The 13550-nt window shown below is 39.8% G+C and overlaps 1 protein-coding gene across 11 annotated transcripts in view; it reads left to right on the forward strand.

Moving 5' to 3' along the window:
- The first annotated feature begins 51 nt into the window (after positions 1–51).
- The window catches only part of Cdk19 (cyclin dependent kinase 19), a 175572-nt gene continuing 162073 nt past the window's right edge, over positions 52–13550 (forward strand). For 6 of the 11 annotated variants that reach the window (XM_063253904.1, XM_063253899.1, XM_063253901.1 and 3 more), the window contains exon 1: positions 206–348. In XM_063253904.1, the coding sequence (XP_063109974.1) occupies positions 228–348 (121 nt within the window). In that variant the 5' untranslated portion in view covers positions 206–227. Of the gene's footprint in view, positions 349–13550 lie in introns of all 11 variants that reach the window. The other 5 variants (XM_003466444.5, XM_005002223.4, XM_063253906.1 and 2 more) reach the window with 2 other exon arrangements.

Genomic DNA, 13550 nt, shown 5'->3' on the forward strand with positions numbered 1-13550 from the left:
CCGCCGCGGAGGAGGAGGAGGAGGTGGAAGAGGTGGAGGAGGTAGCTGCCGTGGCTGGCGAGGAGTCCCTTGCTGAAGGCGGACCGCGGAGCAGCGGGCGGCGCGCGCGCGCCCGGAGGCGGCTGTTGAAGAAGTGGAGCGGCGGTCGCGGGGGGAGGAGGAGGAGGGACTGAGTGGCGGCGGCCCCCGCGTCCCGGTGCCTCTATGGGGGAAGCAGACAATGGATTATGATTTCAAGGCGAAGCTGGCGGCGGAGCGGGAGCGGGTGGAGGATTTGTTTGAGTACGAAGGGTGCAAAGTGGGACGCGGCACCTACGGGCACGTCTACAAGGCGAGGCGGAAAGATGGGTAAGCGCTCGGGCCGGGGAGCGGGCTCGCGCGGTCCTCGCCCTGCCTCGTCCGGCGGGCTGGGTGGGTCGGAGCCCGCGGCCGGCCGGCCGGAGGGGCAGGGGGCTGTGGTCACAGCCGCGTCCCGCGGCGGACTCTGAGGAGCGCGCGGCTCGAGGCGCCCCCGCACTCCCGCTGCGTAGCCCCGTCGGGGCTGGCGCTCCGCTCCCTGGGGCGCTCCGCGTCCGCACAGCCGGCGGCGCCCCCGTCGGGACCGTGGCCGGGGGAGGAGTTGTGGGGTCGTCCCAGGGGGAGGTGCCGTGCGCTGGGAGGGTTTGGCTGCTGAGTTCCCGCTCCGGCCCTGGGGAGGTGACGGTCGTCGAGGAACCTCCAATCGGCGCTTCCCGGGGCGGCGGTTTGAAACCTCGCCCGCGAGCCCGCGGGATGCTCGGGCGCCGGGGTCCTGGTCGACCACGGGGATGTGACTCGCGGGGCGTCGCCGCTCGGCCACGGCCTCTGCACCTGGGCCCACCAGCCGGCGCCCCCGCGGCGTATTTCCCGCTGGGGACTGCCCTGGGCACCCTGGGCTGCTTCCCAGCCTGCCTCACCTGCCCCCATCTCTCAGGCTAACCTTGTGAATTCTGCATCTTTTTCAAGGAAAGGACCTTCTGGTGGTGTGTTTTGCAAGCGTTAACTTTAGAGTTTGCCTAGTGTTTTGCAAGCGTTAACTATAGAGTTCGCTGGTTTTCTGGTACCCCGCTCCTCCTCCTCTGCCCTTTGGGTATCTTGAGTCTTGTGCCCACCGCATTTTAGGCTCTACCGAATGGCTATGCGATGGGGTTTGTCGAGGACACAGATTATCAACTACGGGGCCCTGCACCTTGGTTTTCCAAGGAGTTGTGGGAACAGTAGGACTCCTTGGGAAGTCGTCGTTTTGGACTCGCTGAATTATATTTTGAAAACGTTTGTCCTTCATCCTGGAGGGCAGACAGGCAGGACAGGTGGAACCAGTTTCCTGTCTGCGAATGGTTGATTCAGACCAATCCTAGTCTCTGTCATCCTGGCAAGAATTTCCCTCCCTCAGGGTTAGGGAGCCCAAGATCTCCTGGTCCCCCTTGGAGGGAGTTTTTAAATTTTTATTTTATTTTTTTAGGATTGTAACGCAGCATTTTCGAATAAAGAATTTGTCAACCGCAGTGACATTGCTAGTTATCTTTTGATGTGAACTGCTGGTTATCTTTTCTGGACTCTTGTAATTTGATATGATTGATTTAAGAACTCTAAACCAAAGTAGGTAGGTGGTTTGCTTACCAGTTTCATAAAAGGAGCAACAAAACACAACCTTATGGAGTATTTTATCATAAAGTATACTTATAGAATCCCAGTTTAAAAGGTTTTTATTGCAAATAATTTTTTTTCTCGTGTAATAACTGTCCAAGCCAGTAGTACTCAGTTGTTTCTACTACTTTTTGTAGTCAATTATGAAATGTCTTGAATACATGTCATGGAATTTAACGTATTGTATTTGACTTGTCCTTTGTTTTTGGGGTGTTCGCTCTTGTTGTATAGCTGTGTCTGTGAAATTCTTTATCAGATATATTTCACGAAAGCTCAATTCATATTCTTCATGCGAACTTTGTAATGTAGTTTGTCTACAATTTTTGAAATGTTGGGGTTTTTTTTTGTTGGTTTGTTTTTGGTTAAAGTAGCCTTTTAGCAGTCAATTTGAGAAAAGTTAAAAATTCTGTTTTTAAATTGTAATAGGATAGTCTGAACAAAGCAAAAAACATAATTTTCTCCTATCACTAAATTATTATTTGTTTATTCTTTGAGACAGGCTCCCCTTGTGTAGTCTAGATTAGCCTTGAACCCATGCTTTGGCAGAGGCTACCTTCAAACTCAAGGTGATCCACCTGCCTCAGCCTCCTGTTGCTGGGATTATAAGCATGGCCACCACACCTGGCCTATTTATTATTTTTTCATTTTCATTTTTTGAGACAGGATCTTGCTATGGGCTCACTTTGTAGTCTAGGCTGGCACCAAACTCGAGGCAATCCTCTTGCCTCATCCTTCCCTAGTGCTGGAATTACAGATACGTGCTACCATACCCAGCTTATTTATTATTGTTCATTTTTTTCCTCTGTTAAAGTTCTTGCTTTGAATACACTTCCTTCTTGAGTGAAATTTGTTAACTAGACTCAATAAAGGTTCTTGAAGATTAGGTTGTGTATTTTCAGAGTACAGTGCTTTAAAAAAAACTTAGTATCTGAAATACCACTGTATTGCATGGTAAGAAAAAACTATTAATACAGTTTTTTCCCCACTTTGGATCAAGGGTCTGGTTGCGTTTCGTGACTTTACAATAAACAGTTTCTTGTTGGTTGACAGTGGCATTATCTTTGTTCATGGCTAGGGACTTGAAAGAACAAAAGTGTTTTTAATGGTGGTTCTAAACTGTGATCTGTACAGGCTTAGTAAAAGATTTTACACTCCGATCATTGTAAATTAGTTTACCTCTCTACAGGTTTTATTTTAATTAGCTCAGAAGAGTATGTAGCACTGTTTTAGGGAACAAAAGACAAATCGTGGATTGGTTAAAGAGAATGTCTAGTAATGTAATGTGTCTAATCAAATTGTTCTCATTTTTAGAAGAAACATTGGAAGAAATAAAAAATATCCTCTGTTTACTCAGCAGCTCAGTGCTATAGTTTATAAAACCTTTGAATACTGTTTCCCCTTGGTTGGGACTTTAGGTTACATAAATATATAGTTTGTTACATAAGTTTATAATAGGCTGTTAGTATGTTACGTAAGTTTATAATAGGCTGAAAATGTAAGGAACCATCAGTTGTTCACCTTATTCTTCGGTACTGGGAACTGAATTCAGGACCTTGTGCCTGCCAGGCAGTTGCTGTGCCACTGAACTATGTCCCTGGCCCTTTATTTTTCATTTGACATATAAAAATTGTACATTTTTGTGGAGTATCATGAAGATAAACATACCTGTCTTCTCAAACATTTACCATTTGTTATGAAAATATGAAAATATTAAAAACTCCTTTCTTAGAGCTTAACAGCAATACATACAGTTATCACTATTTATAGGTTACCCTACTGTACATTAGAACACCAGAAGTGATTTCTCTGAGGAGCTTTTTTTTACCTTTAATGAAAGTGTTATTTACCTTTTTGTTTTGGAGGAACTCTGACCTCCCCTTTTTTGTGTTTTAAAAAAAAAAGGCTAAACAGATTTATTTACCTAACAGTGCTGGGGATTGAATGAACCCAGTGTCTTATGCATGCTAAGCACACACTCTCTAACTTAGGTATGTCCCCAACCCCAAAGGTTATTTTTGAAGAGATCAAGAATATATCTGAACTTTTTTTCCAAATCCATTTTATTTCAAAGAGAAAAAGAAAACCCCAAAATTACAAAACACATCAATCAGGATACAACAATGGTATGTATACTGTGCATTGTCATCCCCAAATCATTCACCCAGAGCACAAGACTTCTGCCTTCAATTACCTGAACATTACCAACACAAACCTTGCACTTAAGTGAACTTAAAGAAATCAGTTAGGGTAGCTATTTTAACTATTTTTTTTTGTAATTTTTATTTTAAAGAGAATAAAACCAAGCCAAAAAAAAAAAAAACATAATAAAGCCAATCAAAACAAAACAGTGTAAGGCATACAGGACTTCTTATTATCTGGCTTTGAAGTCCTGTATCCCTTACACTGTTTGGTTTTGACTGGCTTTTTTATCCACTCCTAAGTCTCTTGTTGGCTTCAAAATAGCTGCCTACATCTTCAGAATAGTAAGAATCAAACAAAACAGAGTAGAACTAATAAAACAATGAATGCAATAAAGAATTTCAACACAAAATAATAGTCCAAAATGGCTATCATAATATATCTTGTTATCTTGTTGAAATAGCTGCTGATGTCATCGGTTATAACAAAATCAAACAAAACAGAATAAACCCCAGCCAAACAAAGCAATGAAAATGAAACAGGACTTGAGAACAAGATAATAGGGAATTAACAGTGGCCCCCACCTTCAGGAGATCCCCATAGATGCTACACTGAGTACTGTTACCCTCTAAATAGATGATCAGACTATTAGACCTGCAAAGTCAGTGAAACACTGAACCCTACAAGCATTAAGCTGTGTTCACCTTGATAGCCATCATCACAGCCTGGGTTTCTCCAGATCAGCAGGTTGCTTACGCGAGTGGGGTGGGGGCCTTTGCTCTTGTCTCTTGGCCTGCATATTGGAAGGGGCTGGTGTGTGAGTCTCACCCCAGTGGCACATGCATGGCGCTGACTCACAGGGAGGACATGGTTTCTTGTTGGCTTACTGTTCCCCTCCCCTGCAGTCCATGAGTGGCACTAACTCACAGGAAAAGACTGGCGTCTGGATTTCCCCCCAGCGGCCTACACATGGTGCTGACTTATAGGGAGGACTGGGCTTCTTGTTGGCCTCCTTAACTGTGTTTTAATATGTATATACGTATATGTATCCATATATGTATGTTGTTTCAGTTTCTTACATGAGACAATACGATGTTTACACGTGTGTCTCACTTGTTTCAGTAATGAGTGTGATCTCAAGTTGCAACCATTTACCTATAAAAGTTGCCAGTTTATCCTTCTTTATGGCTGAGTAGTACTCCATTGCATAAAAATACCACATCTTTTTTATCCATTCCTCAGTCGGTGGGCATTTATGTTTCCAAGAACTTGCTATTACACATTGTGCTGCTGTAAACATGGGTGCACATATATCACTGTGGTATGATATTTTTAATTCTTTTGGGAGGATGCCAGAGAGAAATAGCTGGATTGAATGGAACCTGTAATCCTAGTTTTATGAGGAATCTCCACACGGATTTCTACAGTGGTTGCACCAGTCCACATTCCCATCAACAGTGGAGAGGGGCTCCTTTATCCCCATAACCCCTCCAGCATTTGTTACTGCTTGATTTCTTGATAATAGCTATTTCTAGTGTGAAGTGGAATCTCAGTGTTGTTTTAATTTGCATCTTTCAAATGACTCAGTGATGCTGAACATTTTCTCACATAATTTGCTGTTTGTATTTCTTCATGTGAGAAGTATATATTCATTACAGATGCCCATTTTTGCATTGGATCTTTAAATCTGGGTGGACTGATTTTTTTGAGTTTTTTATATGTTTTCAATAGTAATCCTTTGTCTGAGGAACAGTGGCAAACATTTTCTCTCATGTTGTGGGTGGTCTCTTTACCCTTTTGGTGGTTTCTTTTGCTGTGCAAAAGCGTTTTAGTAAAATGAGATCCCAGTTGTTGATTCTTTATGATAGTTCCTGTGCAGTTGGGGTTTCATTCATAATGATTTACACCAGTGTTTTCAGGAATTTTACCTACTCTGTCTCCCAGTGGATTTAATGTTTCTGTTTTAATATGTAGATCTTTGATTCCTTCTGAATTTATTTGTGGTGAGAGAGATGGGTCCAGTTTTAGTTTTCGGCATGTGCAGAGCCAGTTTTTCCAGCACCATTTATTAAACAAGTTATCTTTCTTCCATTGAATATGTTTGGCATCTTTGTCAAAGAAATGGTGGCTTAGTGTGTCTGGAGTTGTTTCTGCATCTTTTAACCTCTTCCACTCATCGTCAGGGCTTTTTTGACCAGTACCACACTCTTTTTATCGCAGTAGCTTTATAATATAAATTCAAGTCAGGGATTGTGATGCCCCCTGTCTTGTCTTTGTTTCCCAGGATTGCTGAATGTTTTAATATAACCAGTAATTTATAAAATAGTTTTTCCTTATTGATAGAAAATTACATAATTTGTTACAAATCTCAAGACCTTATTTCTCTAATTGGAAACATTTTTATCTACTTTCAGTTTTGCAGTACTGAAGGTTGAACCCAGGCCTCAAGCATGCTATGCAAGTGCTCTACCACTGAGCTATGTCCCCAGTGCCTTTTAAAATATCATGCTGAGGCTGGGTCTTACTAAATTTTGCCCAAGCTATCCTCTGACTGGAGACTCTCCTGCAGCTGTCTCCTAAGCAACTCATTATAGACAAGTGCCATCATTCCTTGTGACATTTTTTGACTGTTAAAAGTTCTTTTAAGAAATTCAGACAAAATGATCCACAGCATAGTACATTGTGTCTGAAAGCTGTTGTACCTAACAATACTACTGTTCAGCTTTGCAGAATCATTCCAACAAAAGAATCCTTTTTGGATTTGTGTTTTTTGAAAGATGCCTAGTGATAAAAATGAAATGACTGACAGAGATATCTTACAGTTTCAGTTTTGCCTTAGGGTTTCAGATGAGTAGTTGGTGACTGTGTTTTAATATATGTCATGAAATCCTTCACAAATAAATGTAAGTATATGGAGATACATATGGATAAATAATAGGTAAAATAGTGTCTGCCTGTTTTTAATGGATTTTTCACAATTGGTTTGTAATTAAAATAGATTATGTACATTTCTAGTGGGAACCCCAAGAAGATTAGATCTTGCAGTATGGTCGTAGCATAGTAAAGCTTTCTGAAGTTTTAGATCTAGGTCAGCCTCCTGTTTTGGGGGGTTTGGGGGAGGGCAGGGTCTCACTGTGTACTTGAGGCTGGCCTTGAACACACGATGTGGTCCCGGTGGCCTTGAATTCACAGTGACTCTCCTCCTTCAGCCTTGTGAGTGCCAGGATCACTGCTGTGTGTCACCATGCCCAGCTTTTCAACCCTCTTCTTACATGTGAGAAACTCAGAAAAAAGGTGAAACCTGTAATCCAGATCTAACCTTGAGCTTTTGTGCTTTCTAATCTATTTTGCTTGATAACATCATGGGAAAAAGGCCAAAAAAAGGCCATGTTGCCATTAATCTTGATAATCTTGCTGTGGAAACTTTTTCCATGCAAAATATATCCATATTAATAATATAAAAAAGGAAAAATATAAAAGAGAACTCCGGGCTGGGGATTTAGCTCGGTGACATAAGCGCCTGCCTTGCAAGCGCACAGTTGTAAGTTCAATCCCCGATACCAAAAAAAAAAAAAAAAAAAAGGAGAGAGACTCCACTCACTATGTTAGGGATTGACTCCAGGCCTTTGTGCAGAATCGTATCTTGAGCACTTTGTAAAAATTTTGTTTTTAAAATTTTGAGGCAGGGTCTGTTTACTACATTGGTAAGTTGTCTAGGCTCGACTTGAACTTGTGATTCTCCTGTCTCAGCCTTCCAGGGTGCAGCCATTACAGTGAGGTCCTCTGCCTTCAGCTAAAAGGTAAGTTTTTAAAAAGGAGAAGGGAAGGCTGGGGATGTGGCAGAGTGGTAGAGCCGTTTGCTAGCGTGGATGGAGGGCTCTGGATTAATCAGTATGCAGACGGATGGATGGATGGATAGACGGGTGGAAGAGGACTGCAGGCTCCATACTTGTTGCTGCTCCCTTCATCCTCACTGCCAGTGCTCTTGATCATTACCTGATTTTTATGGTGCGGTACCTGAATGGCTCTGCGTTCAGTCTCTCTCCACTACAGCTGGGGAAATAAATGCTTAGATCAGAGTTGCTGCTGGTGTCATTTTCCTACAAAATAAAATCCTTTTTCTCTCTGTCTTTTAAAACTACATTTCTTACAGTGTATAAGATAGACCCAGTTCCTTAGTTTGGCATCTGAGGACATTAGCACTCGTATCCTGAAGCACATAGTGGTTATACTTGTTGCTGATTCTCTTTTCCAGTGAGTCTGGGCCATAGTGTTGAACTGCTCATGTTCTGTAGACCTTACCCAGTCCTGTCCTGTTTTATTTGTTCTGTTTCTGACCAGAACAGTGTTGTTGTACCATTGTTCTAACCTTCACAGGTGTTGTGGACTCAAACAGCTTTTCTCCCAGAGCCACCCTGTAGTCACTAAATAGTCTTGTCAGCTGTGCCTCTGTTCCTTTTTGTCCTAATGTCATATAACTGCAAGTGATACTAAATATTTCTAACCTATTGGCTGTAAAAGGATCGCTGTCACTCTAATTCCTGTACTTTCTACAGTTTGAGCATGTAATACAAAATCAAAAGTCACACTGCATTTTTAAAAATGTCTTAGATTGGAAAGTATGTTTTGCTGATTGTAAAAGCAGATCAAAATTCTTTTTAAAAATAAGTTTGAGAAATGGATAAAAAAGATGTAGTCTTTTTATACATTGGAGTACTACTCAGCCATAAAGAAGGATAAACTTCAGACCTTTATAGGTCAGTGGATGCAACTCATAAATGAAATAAATCAGAATTATATGTGTAAACATCGTATTGCATAGTGTGAGAAGCTGAAAGAATAAAAAAAAAACCCCAAAATGTACAATTAGATATTGTGAAATGGGAAGAAACTGTTTAAAAGAATGAGAAATTAGGATGGGGGAAGGAGAAAGTAAGGAAGGGAAAAGGAAAAAAATTTAATATATAAGATAGTTAAGATAACTATACTAATTTCTCTTTAATTCATTGAAAAGAAGAGTTTGTGCTCATATTGTTTGGCCAATTTTTCATGCCGGTATCTTGTATTCTGAGTGACTACTTTGAAGATAACAATATACAGTGGGGGGTTTGTTTTTTGGTACCAAGAATTGAACTCAGGACCTTGTGCTTGCCAGGCAGGTGCTGTGCCACTGAGCTGTATGCTTGGCCCAAACAATGTATTAACCATTGTTACGGTCCTATTGTTTTGAAATTTTGTTTCACTGTTTTTATTGTTTTTTCTCTTAAAAAAAGACCTAAAAATACATTTATTTATTTTTAAAAAAGCAATATGTTAGGAATGATAACATACACTTATAATCTGAAGCACTCTGTGAGGTTGAGGCAAGGTGGATTGCCAAATTTGAGCCCAGACTTGGCATTTAGCAACTTAGTGAGACCCTGCCTCAAAATAAAACATTTTAAAAAGGGTTCATTCTCCAGTCCACATTACCACCGCCAACACCAGGAGGAGATCGACAGCAAGCAGTGCTTTGAGTTGACTCTCTGGGTCGATCTGCAATCCAGCATTTGGAGGATTTTGAGTTTCAGGCTGTATATTGAGACCCTGTCTCAAAAAATAAAAAAGAAAAAGCAGTATTTTCAGTAATTACTTTTGGAAAGCTTGAAATACAGTAATGTTACATGAGTTAGCTAGTTACTGGTGGATGTAAATACAGTACTGTGTGACATTGGGTCTAGTGTATTTTTTTCTAGGAAATTATGTGTTTTGCAAGATACTTTTAATAGATCTTTATAAGGAAAATAGAGTATTTTGAAATATTAAGCTTTTTTCCCCTTTTTTCTCTTAGGTTAGCAATTTTAGAATTGTTGGACTATGATAATCCATTATTTTGTGTGTTTTGTTTTTTGAGATGCGGTATGTAGCTCAGGCTAGCCTCAAATTCATTATGTAGCCCAGGCCAGCCTCAGACTTGCTGTGATCCTCCTGCCTTAGCTTCTGAGTGCTGGGATTGTAACTGTGTACTAACATGCCTGGCTCCCTACTCCTTTTTTATTTTTGTTTTGAGATAGGGTCTCACTAAGTTGCCCAGGCTGGGCTTATACTTGTAATTCTTCTGCCTCAGCTTCTTGAGGTGCAGGAATTACAGATGTGCACCATCAAGCCCTGCTAAAAGTTAGTATAGTATCTTAGCACTTAGTAATGGTCACTGGTTTATATTAATTTTTTTTATATTTGTAATGCAGGCTTTCCAGAACTTTATTTTTTGATGCCTAAGGAAAATATTTTTTCAGCAAAATTTCAGAGTTACAAGTGGTAGTCTACTCACGTACTGTGAAGAAAAAGAGACTAAATATTCTAGGCTTCATGGATCTCCCCCCCCCCCCATTGTTTTGAGATAGGGTTTCACTCTGTGGTTCAGGCTGGCTTTGAACTCACTTGGTAGCCCAGGCTGGCCTCTAACTTGCTGTGATCCTCTTGCACCTCCTGAGTTCTGGAATTACAAGCGATTCTCTTGCCTCAGCCTCCTGAGTGCCTGCTGGCTCATGCTGTGTCTTGTACTTACTCAAAATTGAATTTGAAATGGCTTGAAAAGCAAACCAGTGTTTGAAGGACTATCAGTTTGTGTGTGTTTGTGTTTTTTTTGTGGGGTGGTGGTGGTGGTATTTCTTTTTGAGGCATGGTTTCACTCTACAGTTGAAGCTGACCTTAAATTTACTTCGTAATGCAGGCTAGCTTTGAACTTACAGTGATCCTCCTGCTTCGGCCTCCTGAGAGCCGGATTACAGGCATGCACCATCATGTCTGGTGTCATTTTTAACCTTGAGTGAACATCATTGGATATCTTATATATAGAAAAGCTTTGTTCCTGTTAATAGTTTATTATATGGCTTATTTAATCATGCTGCTTGGTGGCCCTTTAGATTCTTTCCAACTTGGCTAGTACTAACACTGCAGTGAATGTCTTACTAAGTGCACTATTTCATACATATTAATATAGAGTAATTTAAATCTGTGGAAACTTTACTCTTAGAAGTAATGTTTAAAATTATTTTTTGATATGGTACACAATATATAAATCTCTAAAGATAGATAAATAAGGAAAAATAGTGTTAAGACTAAAGATGATTAGTACATAAAGATGAGTTACAAATGTGTCTGTTAGAGGAAGTGAAAGCTACTTTTCTTGCTACTGCTGAAGTAACATACAATGAAATGTCATTGTCAAACTAGGTTTTTTCACTTTTGTGTAATATATTTTTGAACTTGATATGCTAGATAAACTAATATATGATAGTAAATTGTGAGTTTGTTTTGAAAAACGCTTGCATAGTACAATGAGGGTTGTACATATACTGAGATACAGGTATGAAGATTTTAAGATAATATAATTTGAGATTTTTGATTAACTGCTTGAATACTTAAGGATTTAAAACTAATGTGTTTTAAAATATAAACTTTGTTACCTTGTAACATGTTACTATATATCATTAGTACTACTTTTGGAACCCCAAACAAAGGGAAAAGAAAAAAATTTTTAGAGAATATTTTAATATTTCAGATAACTAAATGACCATTTCTTAAAAATGGTGTTTTAGATCTAGAACCATAAAGTGGTAACTGTCAGAGCTGTTTACAGATTTTTATCCATTTGTAAGTAGCTGATAGCCTCACACTTCCGTAATAGCTCTTGTGTGTTCACCATGCAGACTGAGTCTCAGGAGCTATGACGGGATGTCACAAAGGGTACAAGTGTGCAGCAGTTTTTTTTTTTAATTGAGGTTTTGAGGGTTTATCTATAAGTAAATGAATACATCAAAGAGAAATCATTTAAAGCCTTCAAGTAATTGGTGTCCATGTAAAGCATCTTTAATTTCAGATATAAAAAGCCAATTTTTGTATGTGATACTGGGGACCAAGAAACATTGTAAATCTTACTAAAGGGAAAAAATACTCTCTTTACTGGGGAGTCTCTCTACTGAGTTCTGCAGTGGTTATACTAGTAGAATTACCACTGACAGTGTAAAAGGATTTCTTTTTCCCCTTCAACTTCACCAGCATTTTTTGTTGTTTGATTTCATGATAGCCATTCTTTACACATAAGATTGAATCTCAGTTTTGTTTTAATTTACATTTCCCTATTGGCCAAAGATGTTGAATATTTTTTCATGTATTTATTGGCCGTTTAGTTACCTATTTCAATTTTACTTTAAAGAGAATAAAACCAAACAAAGTAAAACAAAGCCGATCAAAACAAAACAGTGAAAGTGATATAGGACTTAAAAACAGGATAATAGGAAATCAGCAGTTGCTACCATAATGCCTCTTGTTATCTTCAAAATTACTGCCCATACCATCAGATGTAATAAAATCAAGACAATTCAGAATAAAAGCAATCAAAACAAAACATTGAATAAAACAAAACAACAAAGAGCAAAATGAAACAATGAAAACAATATTGGATTTCAAAAACAACAACAGGAAGTGCCTGTTCCTTGCTATGTTGCATATTGGTATTCCATACATAGATCCTCAGGCTGCTAAGTCAAACAAAATAAGCTTTAAGGTTTTTTTGTACCTCAGTTGCTATCAACTAAGTCTGTGTACCTCTCAATGAGCTGGTTGCTTTTGGGGGTGGGAAGCTTGACTCTTTGTGGCTCCCAGGAGGGATGAATTGGCTTCCCGTTTCCCCTCCTGGCCTATGGCTGCTGCTGGCTTGGGAAGGGCCTAGGTGCCTATATATATATATATATATATTTTTTTTTTTAGTTGCCTATTTTTTGATAGAGTATTGGTATTTTATTTTGAAAGGGTCTAATTTTTTAGAGTTTTAAAAATATGTTTTAAGGGGCTGGGGATTTAGCTCAGCAGCATAAGTGCCTGCCTTGAAGTGCACAGTTGTGATTTCCATCCCTAGTGTGTGTGTGTGTGTGGGTGTGTGTGTGTGTGTGTGTATTTTAAGCTAGGCTTGGTGGCGCATGCCTGTAATCTGAGCACTTAAGATGCTGAGGAAGGAGGATCACTGCAAGTTTGAGGCCAGCCTGGGCTACATAGTGAGATCAAGGCCAGCCTGAACTACATAGTAGCGAGACCCTGTCTCAAAAAACCAATATATGTATATATTTCTGTGTGTGTATATATAAATAATATAGTATTTTCCTCCTAGATATTGGTTCTCTGAAGTATAGGTGGCAAAAAAATTTTTCCTTTTCTTTTTTTGGTCTTTTTGAGAACAGGATCTCACTATGCAGTTTAGGCTGGTCTTGAGGTCACTTTGTAGCCAGGCTGGTCTCAGATTTGCAACAATCTTGCTGCTTATCTCTGGGGTGCTGGGATTACTGGCCTATGCCACCATGCCCAGCACAAATTTTTCCCATTCTGTAGGTTGTTTCTTTATTCCATTGGTTGTTTCCCTTGCTCTATAGAAGCTTTTAATTTAGCATAATCCTATTTCTTGCCTTTTGATATTATTTCTTATGCAATTTAGATTTTACTCAGGAAGTGCTAATCAAGAATTTTCTTTCTTTCTTTTTTTTTTTTTTTTATGAGATAGGGTCTCTTTATGCAGTTCAGACTTAACTTGGGCTCACTTTGTAGCCTAGGCTGGCCTCGAATTCATAGCAGTCTTCCTGCATCAGCCTCCTGAGTGCTGGGATTACAGGCATGTGCTATCATGCCCAGCTAAGCATTTTCTCTATTACATCTTATAGCAGATTGTTTCTGTTTTAATAATTATATCTTTGATCCACTTTGATTTTGTTATA

This window comes from Cavia porcellus, unplaced genomic scaffold (genome assembly GCF_034190915.1).
Source record: "Cavia porcellus strain 051 isolate PalLab524CR breed Dunkin Hartley unplaced genomic scaffold, mCavPor4.1 scaffold_7, whole genome shotgun sequence".
Classification (NCBI taxonomy): domain Eukaryota; kingdom Metazoa; phylum Chordata; class Mammalia; order Rodentia; family Caviidae; genus Cavia; species Cavia porcellus.